This window comes from Vulpes lagopus, chromosome 7, assembly GCF_018345385.1.
Source record: "Vulpes lagopus strain Blue_001 chromosome 7, ASM1834538v1, whole genome shotgun sequence".
Lineage (NCBI taxonomy): Eukaryota > Metazoa > Chordata > Mammalia > Carnivora > Canidae > Vulpes > Vulpes lagopus.
In genome coordinates, this window is record NC_054830.1 from 128866672 (window position 1) to 128887157 (window position 20486).

The window sequence follows — 20486 nt, forward strand, 5'->3', positions numbered from 1 at the left end:
TAGCTATGTTGTGTGGAGGCCAGTAACAAAAGAGGCTGAGAAAATACTCTTCCAGCCTCTAAAGTGGAAGTCGGCAAAAAAAAAAGTAGGTTTGAGAAGGGTGTTGATCTGGCCAACAGTCTGTGGAGAGTGAGTTTACCACTGAAAAGAAGAGGTGTGGGAGAATGGAAGTTGCAGGATGGAGGGAACCGGCTCAAAGTGGGAAAAAAGGTTTGGAGCAGAGGTAGAAGCTATAGGAATGTCTTTCAAACTTTTTCAAAGAAAGGAAACTTTTCACTGGGAGAGGTGGGAATCAACAAGTACAGCAGATGTTTGTGGGTGGCAATTGAAGAGGCTCCCTATGACATGGGGTCATAATAGGCAGGCCAGTCTCTTTGGGCTCTATGATCTCTAAGTTCTAACTCTTGGAGTAGGAACAAAGGCAGAGGGGGGAATGAAACACTGAATTAACTGTATCCTCAGAAACCTAGATCTTTATTTAATATTTGTCCCTTACACCTAGTTTCCTCTTTTCCCTTCACATATTTTTCTCTGGAAGATGCAGAGAGAAGAGATGGATACAAAGTAGATAAAAATGATAAAGAGCAGCAAAATAAAGGGTCAGAAGGAAGGCAAGGGACAAGTGGGAGAGGAAGGATGAAATACCTAGAAGCCTAGGACGGGTGCAATAGCTCAAAACTTGGTTGAATATTAACCTTTAGAGGAAGCAGATGAAGAAATAGGTCAGATAGAGGTTGCACTACTTTGTCAGGAGTTTTGGAAGCTGTGGCACTTGTACTTCATTTCCCAATCATTCTGGGCAATAAGTGAGGACAGTTTGTGCACCTCTCTGTCACTAGGGCTAGGACTGTCTTGGTTCTGCTTCCTAGACATGATGATCTCCATCTAGGTGCTTCATTTTTTTCTTGTTAGCAGTGTAAACCACACAGCTCCAGATTACAGTGGATACCCACATAAAGTGCTTACATATTGCTAAATAAGTATATTATTATCATCCTCATAGATCTGAAAACAAAATAACATTCACACTCCTTAGCATGGCACCCAGAAAATCACCTTCCAATCATTAGTCTCTCAAAACAAATGCCTTGTTAAAAAGGTTATTATTGACTGTGGGAGATTGTCCCTCCCCAGGACTGTTGTTAACAGCCTCCTACCTGGTTTTCCTGTATGGCCCCTGGCCCCACCACAGTGCCTTCTCCCCCCAGGCCCATGAGGGAGTCTGTCAAAGTGCGCTCAGCCACATCACTCTTGCACACAGACTCCTTCAGTGGTTTCCCATCACACTCGGGCCAAGTCCAAAGGTCTTGGTATGGCCTTCAAGGCCTCCTGCCCAACTCTCCCTTGTTCGCTGTGCCCTCTCCAGTCCCCCTAGCCTTGCAAAGCCTCAGGCTCACCAAGCGCACTTTGGTCTCTGGACATTGCTACCCCCCCCCCCCCCCCCGCCGCGGTTCTTCCCCAGGTATTCTTTGCAGGGTTTTATCCCGGGCTGCAGTCAAATCTCTGCTCACATGTTACCTCCTCAAAGAGAACTTCCCATAATACCACTTCAAATCACTCCCTCCCACCTCACACCCACCGTCACAGGTTGGCTGATAACTACCCTCTGTGCTTTACTGGCCCTCTAGAATCCGCCCTGTGTTACGGGCAGGTGTCACAGAAGTCGCTGACACCGCTTCCTAAAAGGTGGCCAACAGCTCCCCGACTGACCAACCTCAAGGTCACTTTTTTTTTTTTTAATTCACTACCGACAAAGTCAAGACCTCTCTTCTTCCCGAGCTCCGCGGAAACGTGTCCTCAAAGGCAACTTCGCATCCCCAACGGGATTTTTCCAGCTGTCACCCCATCCCTCCCCTCCGCCCGGAATGGGTATCACCGGCGTCCGGCACCGCCTCCCCCCTCCGCTCCTCGGGCTCCGGGCTCTTCCCCGCTCCCTCTCCTCCCCGACCTCCGGGTCGCTCGACCTCCGCCGCGCTTCTCCCAGGGCTCTGCGGGCGCCACCCCGGCCCCTGCCACACCCCGTGCCCCTGCCCGGCACCCTCACCCCCCGCCCCGGGCCACACAGCAAAACGGGCCCGCGTCCGCGCCGTCCTCCTTCAGCAAGTCGCCTCTGCGGCTTCTCACTTCTTACCCCGTCTCCTGGGAGCGCCCCAGATCCGCTCCCCACGGCGACCGTCCGACTTCATTCCGCCTTCAACTTCTAGCGGGTCTCGCCTTCCCGGGCATTACCACAGGGCTGAGGCGGACTCGGATCCGACGAGAACAGAACCGAAGCCGCACGTGCCGTTCGGCGCACGGAGGAGCTGCACTACGGGGGAGGCGCGACGACCTGCGCGGGCCCCTGGGAAATGTAGTTTCAGCGCGCCGCCACCAGGCATCCCGAGGGAAGGGCGAGGCCCTGTCTGCGCAGGCGCGCGATATCACTTTCTCTGCCCGGCGCAGGAGCTGGCGCTCGCCGCCGCTTGGCCCTCTGGGAAGCGGAGTCGGGGAAACCGAGGGGTTGCCCCCCTCCGACTCGCGGGTATTCGGCTCCCCGGCTCCCCGGGCAACGCGCAAGCGCAGTTCCGACCCGGGCTGCCGACTCCAGCTCATTGTGTTTCGCCTGCGATGTGGCGGCTGCGGTTCCTCGCTACAGGCAGAGGCTCCTCGAAGGGCAATCCGGTGGTGACCAGGCACGGTGGCCCAAGCCGCGTTGGGAGCGCGGGAGCGTCCGTGGGGTGGTCGGGCCCGGGGGCGGCGTGGGGGAAGGGCGGAGGGAGGGAAGGCCGGGTGGGCACGGGTCGTACGGTCGGTCCTGGAGGACGCCGATCTGATGCCGCAAACTTCCCGGAACGTACGGTTGCGGTTTGATTCGAAAGAGAAAAAGGCGAGGATGGCCAGGTGCGGGCTGTTGGTGTTAGGGTCCGAGTCTGCAAGTGCATGTGGAGGAGGATGCGTCCGGGCCTCTGCGTGTCTCGGAGCAGCGGGGAAGCGGGTGCTCGCTCCGGAGGTGGATGCCCCGGGCTGTGTCTGAGCCCTGTCTGTAGACCAGGCCGAGTCCGGGCGGCAGCAGCTCCCGCGGGGACCCAGCCGGGGGCCGAAGGGTGGGTGGGATGAATGAGACCCCTGACCCCTCCCCACCACCCAGCTACTCTAATGCAAGGCCTCTTTGGCTCTTTGTCACCCAGACTAGGCCCCTGAGCGGGGAGAGGCCTTGACAAGCGAAGGGCCAGCGTTCTTAGCTTGACTTTGGAGGAGGAAGAAGACCATCCCTTCCTCTCCACTTCTTCCACTCCGCTAACAGGCAGGAGAGAAACTTCTGTTGAGACCTGTCAGGGTAATATAAGGACAAAGGTCGGAGGGCAGCTAGAAAGCCTGAGATCTGGGCTGAAGGGTGCTTTCTGCAAGGAAAAGCCACCCTATGTAAGATACAGAAGGAAAGATGTGGAGGATTTGACGCAGACCCTGGGGGAAGATGTGGGGGCCCAGAATGGCTGCATAGGAAGGGAATCCCTTTGCAGGGGAGGCCTGCACACTCTCCTTAGAAGCTCCTAGGGACTAAGACTCAGCTTCTTCCCAGTAGTGGAGGACCTCCAGGATGTGAATGCTCGCAGCCTCACTGTGGACTGCTCTGGGATCTGTTTTAACTCATTTGTCCTTATAACAGGTGTGTAGAGGTTTCTAGCCCAAGTCCTGCTCTGCTAGACCTGGAAAGGGCTTATCAGAAAAGAAATGGCTGTCCAGCAACTGCCAACCATGGTCCAGGTGAGTGGGGAGTTGCTGCGGGGTCCCCCCCACCACCCAAATTGCCTTAAAAGTTTTGAATGTAGAGGTTTGAAGAGTGGTTTTGTTGTTGTTGTTGTTGTTGTTGTTGTTTTTACCCTGATCAAGAGTTTTTCTCTCAATCCAGGCTCAGTTGGAGGCCTGACCCCGTTACTCCTTTCTCTCTGGCCACCATGATGGGCTCATCCTCATGGGTGAGGGAGCTAAGTAATGTGCCCAAGGTCACATAAATAACACCCCTGGAACCCACATTGATCCGAAATGGTAACCTACACACTTTCCACTACCAAGTAACAGTAGGGGTTCAGAGTAGTAAAGGTAATACCTATACCTAACACGGGAGTTGAGAGAAGAGAGAAATTGGAAGACTTTCTTGGGGAGCTGGGACTTACTAGACTCTTCTTTTTTAATGACGTGTGGTTTTTCATAAAAGCATTCAAAAGATACATTTTCAATTTCAGTAAATTACTAAAAGCACTTTGAGCAGTGCCAGCCTTTTTAGAATAAGGATATGGACTCCACGTTGAAGGAGATAGCCTTCACTTGAATGTATACATTCTGATGAATTGGGTAAAATTATTCTAATACCTTCACATGTCAGCCTGTCCAAGGCAGGAAACTGTGGCAGAAAATACTAGAAGAGATGAGCAGATGGTGGAAGGTGCCATGTTCCAGGCCAGGCATTGTATACCAGATGCTCCCCCACCTCCTTCTGGTTTAACTTCTCCCTCGACGCCTGTCTCTGACACCACTGTTTCTCAAAGCCTGACTCCGCAGTGCCAATCCACTGTCATATTTCTCATCCCTGACTTACTTCAATTCATTGTTGGTGTCACACAATTTATTTCATGTTTACAGGCTGTTTTAATTTGGTTGTCATTCAGCAGACCTGTACTAGGAATGTAAAGTGTGTAGGGTATTATGATATGCTGATGATAAAAAGGGAAACAGTGGTCCCTGAAAAATTGATTCATGGGTTCAATCCAACAAGTGTTTCTTGGTTGCCTACTTTGTGCAAAGCTCTGGGTACAGGTATCAAAAACCTAACTCGGACTACCTTAAGCAAAGCAGGCCTTTATTGGAAGGATAATTGGGGGTGCCTGGGGTGCTCAGTCTGTTAAGTGTCTGCCTTCGGCTCAGGTCACAATCCCAGGGTCCTGGGATTGAGCCCTGAGTTGGGCTCCCTGCTCAGTGGAGAGCCTGCTTCTCCCTCTGCCTCTTCCCCTCCACACCCCTCCACTCATGCTCTCTCTCTAACTCTGCTCTTTTCTATCAAATAAATAATTTTTTTAAAAAAAGGATAATTGGGCTTTCTCCCAAATATTTCTGCTAAGGCAAAGAGGCAAGGACTTTGGATAGGGAGGTGGGGTGGGTGGTCTGTCTGTCTCTCTGTCTCTACATATATATATAAAATCTAAAAGTCCTTTCTTTTGGACCTTTGGCTTTCTTCTCTGAGCTTCTGCTTCATTCATTCTCAGGGCACACCAGCTCTCTTGGCTTCTCAGCCAAGAGTTTCCAAGGAAGGCACTAGTTGTGATCAGAGGTGACAAGGTCATATTGTCCAGAGTGACTATTTCTGTGGGAACCATGTATGTGTTGAGAGTGGGCAGGTGAGCAGCTGAAGATATGCAGGAGTTGCTAAGCAACAAGCAGTAGGTGCTAGTATGTGGGCCATGTTCTCCAAAACATGTGGGGAAGACAAGAGATGTGGAAATACTCCATAGCTTCTTAGAGTTAACAGTCCTGTGGGGGAACCCAAAAGTAAATGAGAACTCACAATAAAGTGGGGCCATACTTGGTTGAGCCTGAGAAAGGAGTTGAGGCAGGCTGTGCCCAGGAGATAAGGTGGAGGCTGAAGCCTAGGTAGGATTCATGAGGTGGGGTGGGAGTGGAGGCAGGAGATAAGGTGGAGGCTGAAGCCTAGGTAGGATTCATGGGGTAGGGTGGGAGTGGAGGCAGGGCTGGGCAGAACAATGGGAGAAAATGTGCAGGGCACAATGAACAGCAAGTTTGAAGTCTCAGTGCTGAGGAAGCATATCTTCTCCATAATACGTGTTTATTCAAAGGAAGAAGCAAAGTCTGATAAAAACTTGGCCCCTAGGACCCCCTGGGATTTGCTTATGTTGTCATGGAACACCAGCCTGCTCTGTGCTAACAGTCCCGCACATCTCCCCCGGCTCCTGAGGACTGCCAGGCTCAGCAGTTCCTGGAGAGCCGTGGGAGTGGATGGCCGCAGGTCACCAGGGACTGGTTTGCTGTTACAGGAATCCGTGACCTTCAAGGACGTTGTGGTGCTCTTCACCCGGGACGAGTGGGCACAGCTGAACCCCATTCAGCGGGCCCTTTACAGAGATGTGATGCTGGAGAACTACAGCAACCTAGTCTCCCTGGGTAAGTTGGGGAGGGACCCCCAAAGGCTTATCTTCCCATTTGGAGATCTTTTTGGGACCCTTATAAACTCTTAAACTGGTCCCATGCAGCACACTGGGCTGGGGATGGCCTGATCGAGGATGTTATCATCTGGGCTCCTGCATGCCTACCCCTGGTGTCCTGAGTACGTGACCCCTTTGGAGTCTATGTGCAGATGCTCTGAAGGTGACTAGGTTCAGTCCTTTCTCCGTTTCAGCAGGTAGAAGGACATGCAAACAGATTGTCTTTCTTCCTCCTGGGAACTCATCTGGCCCCTGGCCTTCCTATCAGGTCACTTTTTCCAGGAGGTCCTGAGGCCCAGGTCTCCTGTTTGCAATGATTTTATTGCTGGTATGAACAGACATGGTCCATTTTTCCCCTCAAAAACAGGACTCTTAGGACCCCAACCAGATGCATTTTCCCAGCTGGGAAAAGAAGAAGAATGGATGCTGGAGGACAGATCAGGAGGCTTCTGTGTTGGTAAGAGCCCCATGTGTGGGAGTCATTGGGAGGAGCTCCACAAATGCTCCAGGCCTTAGACTGAGAAACAAGATCTTTTCACTCTTCGTTCACCCCAAAATCTAGTTGCCACATTTGGCCCCGTGTGCATGTGGGCTTTCCTCTCCATGAATTTTCTTCCTCCTCCTTCAGCATAGACTAATGTCTCCACTATAATCTGGGCAGCTCCCACCATGCCATGTTCGCATGTCCTTTTGTCTCATTGAGCATCTAACAGTGCAGTCTCTGCTCATTGTCTTCCCATGAGGAGGACCTGTGCCAGGTTACACACAACAGGTACATGTACTTTCTTTTTTTTTTTTTTTTTAAGATTTTATTTATTTATTCATGAGAGACAGAGAGGCAGAGACACAGGCAGAGGGAGAAGCAGGCTTCATGCAGGGAGCCCAATGTGGGACTCGATTCCGGGACTCCAAGATCACACCCTGAGCCGAAAGCAGGTGCCAAACCGCTGAGCCACCCAGGGATCCCCTGGTTACACACAACAGGATGTGATGGGCCCGCTAACCATCTGCCTTCTGAGGCATTCCTTCCAGCTTAACATTACACACTTCTTTACTTGCCTTCATTTTTGCTCATTCATGTGATCCATTTAATTATTTTCTGACTGTTCTCAGTACCACACTGTGCTGGAAGCACCATGAGAGTGCAGCCAGGTTTATACTTTCCCGAATCGCTTATCTGGTACCTAGTAAGTGGCCTACACTTGGAGCCAGAGGATACAGGGAACATACAGTTTAGTGGTTGTAACTTGTCTCGAGGAGCCCTTTGGGTGTCTGGTAGCTTAAGAGCGGGAGCAGGGGTGCCTCTCCCCTTGGTCCTGAATATTCTAGAGAGCATATTGCCTTAACCAAGACATGACATTTCACTTTGAGCTAGCATTTTGTAAGCTGGAAAATTTTTTCTTTTAAAGGTTTTATTTATTTGAGAGAGAGAGCACAGCAGGGGGAGTGGCAAGCAAAGGGAGAGGGGAGGGAGACATAGACTCTCTGAGCAGGGAGCCCGACACAGGGCTCGATCCCAAGACCCCGAGATCATGACCCGAGCTGATGCAGATGCTTAACCGACTGAGCGACCCAGACACCCCTGGAAAATATATTTTGAAAACCTTTTGGTACTCATTTTTCATCCAGGTAAAACAGGCAGGGATTCATATCCTATGATAAATAACTCTATACCCAGAATGTCTAGGACCCAGTCTGTTATAGAATTTGAATGTCTTAACTCTAAAAAACTCAGTTATCCCAAAAAAAAAAAAAAAAAAAAAAAAAATCTTCTAACTTTCCCCAATAGCATTCAGAATTTTTATGTTCTGTGATAACCAAGCTAAGGCATTTTGAGTATTTCATTCTGTGTTATAAAAGCAGTGTTCTAACAAAAGCAGGGGAGGAGGAATTAAACAAAAGAAATTCATCCACTGTCCTGCCACTCTTCCATAACATCATCATCCATTCCTCCATTGCTCATCATCATTCCTACTAGTTCTTTATTGCCCGTGGGTGGAGGGAATATGAAGATGAAGAAGGAGCTTTATACCTGGAAGCAATTTGATAGGTGTGGGTAATGACCTGAATGCCCAGGTGGTCATGGTTCAGGCCCTCCCAGGTGCCTTTCCCAGCCCTCAGCGTCTAGCACCTTGCATTCCTGAGTTGCCTGGACACCCCAAACCTTGAGTCGATTCTTGAGGGTGATCAGTAGTTATAATATACTTACCAATAAAGTTTTATAGCTGTTTCTCTCATCTGTTGAAGATCTATTTTTACTTTGGAATAGAGCCATCTACTTTTTTGTTCTTTAGTCAGAAATTACTGCTGTAGAGAAATGGTAGTTATTTCCAAATATTTTTGCCCTCTTCTCACTTTCCAGTGATCATTATGCCTAAAGCATTTGTTAGATCCTTTTTAGTTTTGGTTTTTATCTTATTTCTGTTTCATTTCTTAATAACTGACAAGGACTTCAAAAAAACATCTCTAGAACTCCTCTGCAATTGCACCCAGTGACCCTCGGTTTAGAATAGACACTTACTTTCAGACATAGAAAGAAAAAGTCCTTCTGATAGGTTTTCTCTTCTCTGGATCATGTGCTAGCAGAGGGAGAAGGGAGTTGGCTGGCTGTTCAGCGTCTGAGGACCATCACCGTGCTGAGTGTTTTCTGAGGAAATTTATGTGAACTGCCCCATTCAGCTCTTAAAACCTGTGAGGCAAGTCACATCAACCCCAAATAAGGAAAACCTGGCCTCCGCATGGTTAGCTCATTTGGACAGATTTAATGTTGCTATCTCCTGGCAAGTCAGGATTGGGGTATAGCCAGCAATGAAACTCCTCTGACCCTCAAAATTCATTTTCTCTCCTCCTCCAAAATAGCTTCAATCACCTAGAAAATCGTTTACTCAGTAAACCTACAGAAAACCACCTGGTCTCTTAATTTGAGTCATGTGCTAATAACTTTTTACATTTCATCCGTATTTATTAATCTGCTGAGGTTTCTTTCTGTTACATCGGTTATACATTTTACCAATTAGCTTTAAACTGTTGGATTTTGGGTTTGGCTTTTTGGTTTTTGGTTTTTGTTTTTTTGCCATGAAGTGTATTCATTTGCAACTGGGCATAGCATTCATCTACAGTTTTAACACTTTATATTGTGTTCTCTTGCTCATTTCCAATTGTATCTGCTTTTTTGTCTCCCTCTTAAATTGGTTGGGAATTTTTTTCAGAGAACCAGCTCTCATTTACTATTACAGGTTGTAATTTTATTTCTACACTTGTAGTCGTTTCCTTGTACTTTTTTTTTTTTTAAAGATTTTATTTATCTATTCATGAGAGACACAGGAAGAGAAGCAGAGACATAGACAGAGGGAGAAGTAGGCTCCCTTCAGGGAGCCTGATGTGGAATTCAATCCCACAACACTGGGATCACAACCTGAGCTGAAGGCAGATGTTCAACCACAGAGCCACCCAGGTGTCCATCCTTGTTTTACTTTAAACATATATTGATGCCTCTATGTTCTGTATACAGAAGAGAATATATGGTATTTTCTGATGGTTTGCAGAGTTAAGGAAACAGCACCCATACCCCACTGTCCAGCTGAAGAAACAAAACATAGGGACACCTGTGGAGTCCATTGCACCCCACTTCACTGTCCCTGCCTCCTTTCAATGCCAGCCAAAACCACCAGCTTAAATTTTACACCAGCAGCCCCACAATGTTCTACATGGTTTTACCACATCCATAGCTCTGAGCAATCATGTTCAGTTTTGCACACTTCAAAGTCTGATATATGTATTGTACAGTAGATGCCTTTCCACAAGTTGTATGTTTTAAACCCTCATTAAGAAGCGTAGCTCTGCAGTTTGACACTTCCTTGGTGGTGATACCTTACTGTATCTGTTCTATTGCTGGTAGATCTGTAGGATGTTTCCAGACTTTGCTGTTTCGAATAACTCTGACTTAATATTCTTACACACGTTTCCTCACATACATGGACCTTCTTTAGAAGTATTTTTGAGTGTATTCATAGGCATAGGGTATATGCTGTGTCAGCTCCACTGGATTTTCCCAGATTACCAATTAATTGTTCCAAATTATACCAATAGTCAATGCAGGTTCTTGTTACTTTACATTCTTGCCCAAATTGGGAACTCTTAGACTTTTAAAAATTCTCCCAGTCCCATTTCTGTGAAATGGTATCTCACTGTGGTTTTAATTTATATTTCCTTGTTAGTAATGAACTTGAATATCTTCTCGTGTATTGATAATTTGTGTTCTGGGACTTTCGTGTTCATATTCATTGCACACTTTTGTATTACAGTTTATCTTTCTCTTATTCCTTTATAAAGAGTCCTATGTATCCAGGAATCAAGTATTTTATCAGGTAATATATGTGTCACCCCCAAGTTTATCTTCTCTCTTTCTTTACTAATGGAAGTTCTTTTTTTTTTTTTTTTAAGATTTTATTTATTTATTCATGAGAGACACAGAAAGAGAGAGGCAGAGACATAGGCAGAGGGAGAAGCAGGCCCCTTGCAGGGAGCCCTATGTGGGACTCAATCCTGGCACTCTGGGATCACGACCTGAGCTGAAGGCAGATACTCAACCGATGAGCCACCCAGGCGTCCCACTAATGGAAGTTCTTAATTAATGAAATAAAATCTATCAGTCTTTTGCTTTTATGATTTTTATCTTCATGCTGTGTCATGTTGAAATGATCCTTTCTACCCTTTGATCCGTGAGGGAAGGACTTGGTACTCCTTGTCCTGTATCCTCAGCACTCTGGGACCCAACATGTATTTATTGAATAGAAGCGTGAATTTCTAATAGTTAACTTTTGTCTTTTTTTTTTTTTTTCTGTAAAACTTTATCAGGGGTTTGGTCGTTTTGTTTTTTTTTTTTTTAAGATTTTATTTATTTATAAAAGAGAGAGCACAGAGGGAGAGGGAGAAGCAGACTCCCTGCTGAGCAGATAGCTCTGCCATTGGGCTTGATCCCAGGATCCTGAGATCATGACCCGAGCCAAAGGTAGATGCTTAACTGACAGCCATCTAGGCATCCCAGCCATCTATGCTATTGAAAAGCATTTGCTTTTCAATAGACTTTCTTTTTAAGTAGCCTAACAAGGGACTTGAACTCATAACCCTGAGATAAAAGAGTTGGCTACTTAACTCCAGGTACCCCTTTAATAGACTTTTTAATGAATATTTGACTCTGCTGATCCTTTTTATTTTATCTTAATCTAGTTCATTGACTTTTTTTTTTTTTTTTACACTTCATTTCTTTCCTTTGATGGTTTTGGAGTTTATTCTGTTCTTTTTATTGAGTATTAAGTTTTACCACAGTGATACATGCATTTCGTGAAACTACTTTGTTTATTACAAAAAAAAAAAAAAAGAGAGAGAGTGGCCTCATTGTCCTCCCTTTTCCCTGTTCTCCCTTCTGGAGAGGTAGCCACTTTTCTTTTCACTGACTATTTGATGTATTCGCTTACAAATAATGATGTTTCTGTTATCCCTAACCTAAGAATTCCCTTAGACCTCTTTGTAGTCAGTCCCTGGCCCCACCCCTAGCACCAGGCAACCCAGATTTTATAGGAACAGAACCACACAGCACATACCTTTCTGTGACTGACTTCTATCACTTGGCACAGCATCTTTGAGACGCCTCCTTGCCATTTCACGTGTCAGAAGTTTTTTGTTACTGCCAAATTAGCATCCTGCCCTATGGAGATAGCCCTATTTGTTCAACCATCTTTATGGAGCACTTGGGCTATTTTCAGGTTTTGGCTAAAGCTACTATGAACATTCTGGTACAAGGCATCGTGTGGATATATTTTAGTTCAGATGCTCTTTGTGAACCTATGTTTTCACTAAGGCATGTGCCCAAAAAGCAGAAATCCCAGGTTGTATTCTAGTTGTGTGTTTAAACCAGGAAAGTGTTTGCAGAGAACGTGAGGTCCAGGTGTTGCTTACCGGCCAGGGTAGGACTCTGGCACCATGCAGCTGAGCATCAGAGCAGCAGCTGTGGGAGGGCCTGTCCCTCTTTGCTCCCAGTACTAGGGGCAATGCTGCCTGTCTTTCACAATCCAGTATGTCGGGCATGGATTACTTTGTAGATGCCCTTCATCAGTAACTTTACACATCTGATGAGGGATTTATTGTGACTGGATGTTGCAGTTTTCTCAAGTGCTTTTCCAAATCCTTAAGGTGCTGCAGTGGTTGATCAATTACATTGATTGGTTTTAAAATATCAAGTCAAATTTGCACTTCTGGAAAAAACCCAACTTAGTTTTGATTTACTGTTTCTAGAATATTCCTGGATTAGATTTGCTAACATTTTGTTGAGAATTATTCCATCTGTGTACATGAGGGCTATGTTAGTCTGATCTGTTCCTCGTAATATCTTTGGTTTTGGTATCAGAGTAATGTTAGCCTCAAAAGATGAATTTGGACAGTTCCCCTTCTCATTTTTGGGAAAATTTGTATAGAATTAGTATTATTTCTTCATTAAGTGCTTGGTCAACCCAGTGACAGTTTCTGGGCCAAGAATTTTCCTTATGGGAAGGTATTAAACTGCAAATTCAGCTTCACAGCTTTTCTTCAGTGGTCCACAAATTATAGCTGCCTCAGCCTTCCCAAACCCTGAGTCCTGTCAACCTCAATTCACGGAGCCTCCTGGGCTCTGTTGGTCCTTGTGCTGTGACCTGGACACGGTCCCTAGGGGCTGAATCCCTTGTCTGTTTGCTTTCCTCCAGGGATCTCCCATCTTTCCCTGTCATTTGTCGGTTACCCAGAAAGTTGTTGCTTTCTCTCTTTTTTTTCCCTAATTTTCTAAATGTTTTACAGTGGGAATTCTCAGAGGAATTCTCAGAGTTTTCAAATTCTGCCATCATTTTTAATTTCCAAGGACTCTTGTTCCTCAGGATATTGCTTTATTTATAAGTTCTTATTCACATTTTATAGTTAAGGTTTTTACCTTGAAAGAGAAATGACTTACAAAAACATTTTTCTTCTCCCTTTGAAAGCTCTGTGGTCTCAAATTTTCTTTTTGATTCTGTTGGTATCTCTTTCCAGTTAGAAGCTTTCCTCAGCTATCTGGTAGTCCCCAATTGTCTGCCCAGATAAACAGTAGGAGGACCATGGTCCTCCTTTTTCTTTCCAAAAGAAACTCTATGTGGATAAGTGGGGCTTGAGTCTTTAACACGGCTCTCCTGCTGCCCACTGCCCTGGTGTCTTCTTCGGTCTGGAGCACCTTTGATTTACTCTCTCTGAGAGGGAGAGAGGAAGAGGGAAATCCCTGAGCTCCTCCGAGTTGGGGAAGGGTCGTGGAGGCCTAAAAGCTTTGCAAACTGACCAATGCTCCATCATCCATTCCCCACTTCCTGATGTATCTGATGATGCCAGTTTCTGAAACTTCTTGTGATTTGGAAGTTAAACCCGATTATTTCTGGTCCCTCCCCAAGGATGACCTTTTGAGTACATTGTAAAGGGGGCTTGGATCATACTGCTTGCATGTCTTGTATGAAACCCTGGAGTTTTATAGGTTAAAACCATACTTTGTTTTTTTTAACGTGAGACAATGCAGCCAGGGGTATTACTTCTTAATTCAGCCCACCCTGAAGAGACCTGGGCCCTGGCAAGAGCAGATGCTGCATGCTCAGATCTTCAGTGGGGGTCCAGTCATTCCCAACCTCAGTTCATCTTCAATGTGGGAAAACCTGCATTTGACTCCCCTCTTGATTGGATGAGTGTTCTCTTATAACACTAAACATTAAGAAGACAGATATTCTCTTTAATGTAGATAATGTGTTTTTATTATCACAATCAAGAAAAGGCTTTAATAGAATTATCCAGCAGCTGCTAGAAAAGAAAGCCAACAATTGGTTATTTTCATTGAGCCACAGTATCATTTTTGAAAGCTATCGGCCAGATTTTTTTAAGTAAAAATGTTTTGTAGTACTACTAGCCCAGAAAAACACACAAATTAGAAGTGTAAAACTCAACAAAGTTTTGCAGTGTAAATACCATATAACTGGCACCTATAACAAGAAATAGAATGTTACCAGCGTGTCAGAAACCTCCCATCCCTCTATTTCTTTGGTTCTAAAGATAACTATTACCCTGAATGTAGCTTTGTTCTTGCCTATTTTTGAAGTTTATGTAAATGGAATCCTACAGTATTCTTCTGTGTCTGGCTTCTTTCCTTCAATGGTATGTTTGAGATTCATCCATGTATAGCAAGAGTTGGTTCATTCTCACTGATATATTTCACTCTGTAAACCTACTGCCATTTCTACTTTCTTTTTTTTAAAAAAAGATTTTATTTATTTATTTATTCATGAGAGACACACAGAGAGAGAGAGGGAGTCAGAGACACAGGCAGAGGGAGAAGCAGGCTTCATGCAGGGAGCCCAATGCGGGACTTGATCCCAGGACTCCAGGATCATGTCCTGGGCTGACGGTAATGCTAAACCGCTAAGCCACCAGAGCTGCTCCCATTTCTACTTTGTACTGTTGCTAGACATTAGATTCATTTCTAGCTTGGAGCTTTTATGATGAAGTGTACTGATTTGAACATTCCTTTACATCTTTTAGAGAATGTACGTGTACATTTGTCTTGGGTACATGGCTAGGAGTACTGTGTTCATGAGTAGGCAAGCTTTAGTCGAGACTGCGAAGTAGTTTATCAAAGTGGGTATACCAGTCCATTCATCAACCAGCAGTATGTGAGAGTTTCATATCCTCCTGTAGACCTACTGTTACCATTTAAAATTTTTTTCTACTACTTTAGAGGATTTATGGAATATCTGATTGTATTTCAACTTATGACTGATGAAATTGATCATCTTTGTTTTTAATCTTTACTATCCTCTTTTTTTTTTAAGATTTATTTATTTAGGGATCCCTGGGTGGCGCAGCGGTTTAGCGCCTGCCTTTGGCCCAGGGCGTGATCCTGGAGACCCGGGATCGAATCCCACATCAGGCTCCCGGTGCATGGAGCCTGCTTCTCTCTCTGCCTGTCTCTCTCTCTCTCTCTCTCTCTCTCTGTGTGTGTGTGTGTGTGACTATCATAAATAAAAAATAAAAAATAAAAAAAATTAAAAAAATTTAAAAAAAAGATTTATTTATTTATTTATTTTAGAGAGAGTACAAGCGGGAAGGGCAAAGGGAGAAGGGGAGAGAATCTCAAGATAACTCTGTGCTGAGTGTGTGGCCTGACTCGGTGCTTAATCTCAAAACCCTGAGATCATGACCTGAGCCAAACCAAATGTCAGAGGCTAACCAACTGCACCACCTGGGCACCCCTAATATCCTCTTTTGTAAAGCACCTATAAGTCTTTCTCTTATTTTCTATATAGTTGTCTATTCTTTTCTTATTGATTTTTTTTTCTTATTGATTGATAGGGTTGCATATTTATGATTTGAATCCTCAAATGTCGTGTGTGTGTATGTGTGTGTGTTGCATATGTTGTTTCCCACTTTGAATAATAATTTGATAAACAAGTTCTACATTTTTAAGATAGTCCAATTAATCAGGGTGTGGGTTTTTGTGGTTTTGTGTTTGCTCCTGTGGTTAATGCTTCTTGTGTCCTTTAAGGCTTTGGAGATCTTTGTTTACCTGTAGCAGCTTTATTCTTTTGTCTTTCATACTTCAGTCTGAAATCAACATGGAGGGGAATCCCTGGGTGGCGCAGCAGTTTGGCGCCTGCCTTTGGCCCAGGGCGCAATCCTGGAGACCCGGGATCGAATCCCACGTTGGCTCCCGGAGCCTGCTTCTCCCCCTGCCTATGTCTCTGCCTCTCTCTCTCTCTCTGTGTGTGTGTGACTATCATAAATAAATTTTTTTTTAAAATTGAAATCAACATGGAAAATATATTGTTCATTGTTTTTTATATGGATATCCAGATGACCCAGGATGGTTTACTGAAAAGACTGTCTTTCTCCCCTAGTATTGCACTATCTCCTTTGCCATACATATGGCGACTACATGTGCATGAATCTGATCCTGGATTCTATAATCTCTTGCATTGGTCTATTGGTATATAGGTCTGTTTCTAGACTCTATGCTGTCTCATTCTTTTTGTCTAATACAGTACTGTTTTAATTACTCTAACATAATGATGTAAGTCCTCCAGCTTTGTTTTTTTCTTTGCTTTTAGAATTTTTGAATTGACTTTTCAGTTTCCACAAAATTCCTGCTGGGATTTTAATAAGAATTGGTCTGAGTCTGTAGCTTAAGTGGGGAGAATTGGTAATATTCCATTCTGTGAACATGTTCTATCCCTATATTTATTTAGGTTTTCTTTATGATTTCTCTTAAATTTTTTGTCGTTTTACATACATAGTTCTTACACATCTTTCATTGTATTTATTTCTGAGTATTTTTTGCTTTTGATTACAATTATAAATGTCTTTTGAAAGTTTTATTTTCCAATTATTTGTTACTGGTATACAGATAGACTGTTGGTTTTTATATATTGATCTTATGTCCAGCAGCTTTACTAAATTTCCTTATAAATGCCAACCATATTGTATAATATTTTGTTGTTTTATACAAATATAATCGTATTATCTGAGAATAATATTTTTATTCTTTCTTTACCTTGTACTGATTAAGACTTCCAGTACAACAATACATATGAATTGTAATAACGGGGTGCCTGGCTGCTTCAGTCAAATAATATGTGTCTCTTGATCTCAGGGTCATGTATTTGAGCTCCACATTAGGTGTAGAGATTACTTACATGAATTTTTAAAAAAATGAAAACAAATTGTGATAACAGACTTTTTCTCATTGCAGTCTCAGGGGAATGTTTTCAATATTTTACAATTAACTGTGATGTTTTGTGTAGGTTTTTTGTCGGTACTCTGGCAGATTAAGGACATTATGTACTACTCCTACTTTATGAGTTTGTATCATGACTAGGTATTGAATTGGGTCATGTGCCTTTTCAGCATCTATTGAAAGAATGATGTTATTTTTCCCCTGTATTTTGTTAAATGTAGTGAATGACATTGAGTGATTGAAATGTGAAAATAGTGTTGAATTTCAACTTATTTTTGATCCATTATCCTTTTTTTATTCACTTTTTTATATTCCTTTTGCTGAATATTTCTTTTAGGAACTTTACATCTGTGTTTATGAGAAAGAATGGCCTGTGATTTTTTTTTTTTTAATTATCCTCATCAGATTTCTGGCAGGTTATACTAACTTCATAAAACCAATTAAAAATGTTTGTTCTCTTCAGTTCTCTGAAAGAGCTTGTGTAATATTGGTGTTATTTTTTTTCCTAAATGTTTAGACAGATTTACTAGTGAAGCCATCTCTGGCTGGCAATTTCATTGTGAGAAGGTTTTATTTTTATTTTTTTAAGATTTATATATTTATTTATTTGAGAGAGAGTATGTGCATGAGTGCAGGTGTAGGGAGTAAGAGGGGGAGAGAGAGAGAAAATCCTCAAGCAGACTCCCCACTGAGCAAAGAGCCCAATGTAGGGCTCGATCCCATGACCCAAAGATCATGACCTGAGCCAAAATCAAGTCTGCTACTTACCCTACTGAGCCTCTAGGTGCCCCTATGAGAAAGTTTTATTTTATTTTTTATTTTTTATTTTTTCCTATGAGAAGGTTTTAAATTGAAGATTCAATTTATTTACTAGCTGTAGGACCATTCAATTTTTTTTTTTTTTTTTTTACCTTTCTAGGAATTTGCGCCATTTGTCTAAATGGCCAAACTTATTAGCATAGAGTTTCCGCATTTCATTATTGTTTTATAAGTCTCTGGAATCTATCCTGATGTCATCTTTATCATTATTGATATTAGTGATATATGCATTCTCTCTGTTCTTGATTAGTCTGGCTAGAAGTCTGTCAATTTTTATTGAGTTATTATAATAAGAAAGGTTCTTTCTTTCCTTTGTGTTTCATTTACTATTTTTCTAATTTCTTAAGATACACATTTCCTTCTACAAATGGCTGTACCTGCATCCTATCAGTTTCATTTCATATTTTTATCATTTAAATTATTTCTAATTTTTGTTGTGATTTCTTTCATCTATCAGTTATTTAGAAATGTGTTGTTTAATTTAGAAATATCTGTGGATTTTTTCAGTATCTTTTTGGTATTTTGGTGTTCATTTCTAGCTTAATTCCACTGAGTTCAGAGAACATATTCTGAATGCTTGGAGTCATGTGAAATGTATCGTTTACAGCTCAATATGACATCAGTTTAGGTAAATGTTTTGTATGCACTAATAATATGTACTTTGTCATTGTTGAGTATGCAGTTTTCAAGCCTATTTATTGAGTCAGATTTGTTTATCAGATTGTTAAGATCATCCCTGTTCTTTAAGATTTCATTTCTGAGTTACTGAGTTATCTTACTAGGATTGTTAAGATTTCTCTGTTTTTGCTCTTCATTTTCTCAGCTTCTACTTTATACATTGTGAAGTTATGTGCAAATGTAGATTTGTTATATGTTCCTAGAGAAATATCCCTTCTGTCAATATGAAATATCTGAAAGTCTATTTTTCTTATATTGTAAAGTTTGTCTGATACATACACCAGCTTTCTTGTGGTTAGTGCTTGAATGATAAATCCTTTTCTATGTTTCTATGTCTATATTTTGATATTTCTCTTCTGATAAACATTTAGTTGGATTTTAAAAAATCTAGTCTTACAATCTTAGTTTTTTTTTTTAAAGATTTTATTTATTTATTCATGAGAGGCACAGAGGGAGAGGCAGAGACACAGGCAGAGGGAGAAGCAGGCTCCCCACCGAGCAAGGGGCCTGATGTGGGACTTAATCCCGGGATCCCGGGATCATGCCCTGAGCCAAAGATAGATGTTCAACCGCTGAGCCACCCAGGCACTCCCAATCTTAGTTTTTAATCAGATATTTAAACCAGTTACTAATATATATGCGATTGGATGTCTGTTATCTTAGTATTTATTTTCTGTTTTACTCACCTACTTTAAATTATCTTTTGTCTTACATTTTTCCTTCTCTTGCTTTATTTTCATCCTTTATTGCTTGTTAATATATCTTCTGTAACTATTAGACTTTATTACTAGTACCTTAAAATATTAACTCCATTTTCTTATACCTTTCATGTTATGTTTTCTATGTATTTCATTACATAAATATTTCAACCTCCCAAGACCTAATTATTGTGTGCAATAAAACTTAAATGTATTCACATATTTTCTTTTCCTTTTGTTTTTCATTCCTTCTTACATTTCCATGTTTCCACCTGGGATTTTCTTATACCTAGACCATTCTTATCATTGTTTTTTTCTTTTTAAATATAGGTCTGTTGGTGACACAGTTTCTATTTGTATAGAACTGCCAATTTCATATTCACTTTTTAAGGATATTTTCTTTCTTTGAATTCTATTTGGCAATTACATTCTTTTCAACACTTTCAATGTTATTTTGTTGTCCTCTGGTTTCCATTGTTTTTGTTGAAAAGACAGCTGTCATTAAAAAAAAAATAAAAAGACAGCTGTCAGTCTTTAAAAGTAATGCATTTTTTTCCTCTCAAGCAGCTGTCAAGATAAACTTAGGTTTTCAGTAGTTTTGTGCTTAGATGGATTTTCTTTGTATTTCTCCTGCTTGAAATCTCTAGTGCTTCTCAAATTCATTTTTCAGCCTTTATTTTTTTCAAATAGCATTTTTGTCTTATTTGTTTCCTTCCTCCATTCCAGAACTCATCACACATATGTTCAGTCTCTTCATCATGTCTTCTATGTCTCCTTTTTAATTTTTTTCAGCAAGTCTTACCAGGTGTTTTCTGCTTATGTGTTTTTCCAGGGCACTATTGCTCCCTTCTGCCATGTCCAATATACTATTAAATCTATCTGTTCAGTTCTTAATTTCAATTAGTATATTCTTTATATATTCTTCATTATATTCTTTCTAGAATTTTCATTTGATTCATTGGTTCCAATAATCTGTTGAAATTCTCATTTTTATTTGTTTTATTGAACATACTAATCACACTTATCTTAAAATCCATGTCTGATAACTTTGGTATCTGAGTTCTGTGGGTCTTTGTCTATTTTCTGTTTTTCCTCTTAATTTCTTAGTACTCTTGGTACATTTTGATTAAATCCCTGATACTGTATTTAAAGAAGTGAAGAAGCTCTGGGTGATGTTATATTCCTCCAGAGAAGATTTGCCTTTTCTTCTGGCGGATAGCTAGAATGCAAGGGAACCACCTTAATCTAGCCAAGGAAATGTTAGCGGGAGATAGGGTTATGGTGTTTATAAAGCTTTGCCTATCTCTTGTTTGTCCATGGTAGTAG

The 20486-nt window shown here is 42.4% G+C and overlaps 1 protein-coding gene and 1 long non-coding RNA gene across 3 annotated transcripts in view; one reads left to right on the forward strand and one right to left on the reverse strand.

The window, feature by feature from the left end:
• LOC121494950 overlaps positions 1–2298 on the reverse strand; it is a 60128-nt gene extending 57830 nt beyond the window's left edge. Inside the window, exon 1 of the long non-coding RNA XR_005988935.1 lies at positions 2132–2298. This is a non-coding gene — a long non-coding RNA (uncharacterized LOC121494950). The remainder of the gene's footprint in view (positions 1–2131) is intronic.
• Positions 1–20486, forward strand: part of ZNF454 (zinc finger protein 454) — a 53903-nt gene that overhangs the window by 26178 nt on the left and 7239 nt on the right. Inside the window, exons 1-4 of one of the 2 annotated variants that reach the window (XM_041762108.1) lie at positions 2439–2672; positions 3647–3744; positions 6027–6153; positions 6562–6651. In XM_041762108.1, coding sequence (XP_041618042.1) covers positions 3712–3744; positions 6027–6153; positions 6562–6651 — 250 coding nt within the window. In that variant the 5' untranslated portion in view covers positions 2439–2672; positions 3647–3711. Of the gene's footprint in view, positions 1–2438; positions 2673–3646; positions 3745–6026; positions 6154–6561; positions 6652–20486 lie in introns of those variants that run through there. The other variant, XM_041762109.1, reaches the window with a different exon arrangement.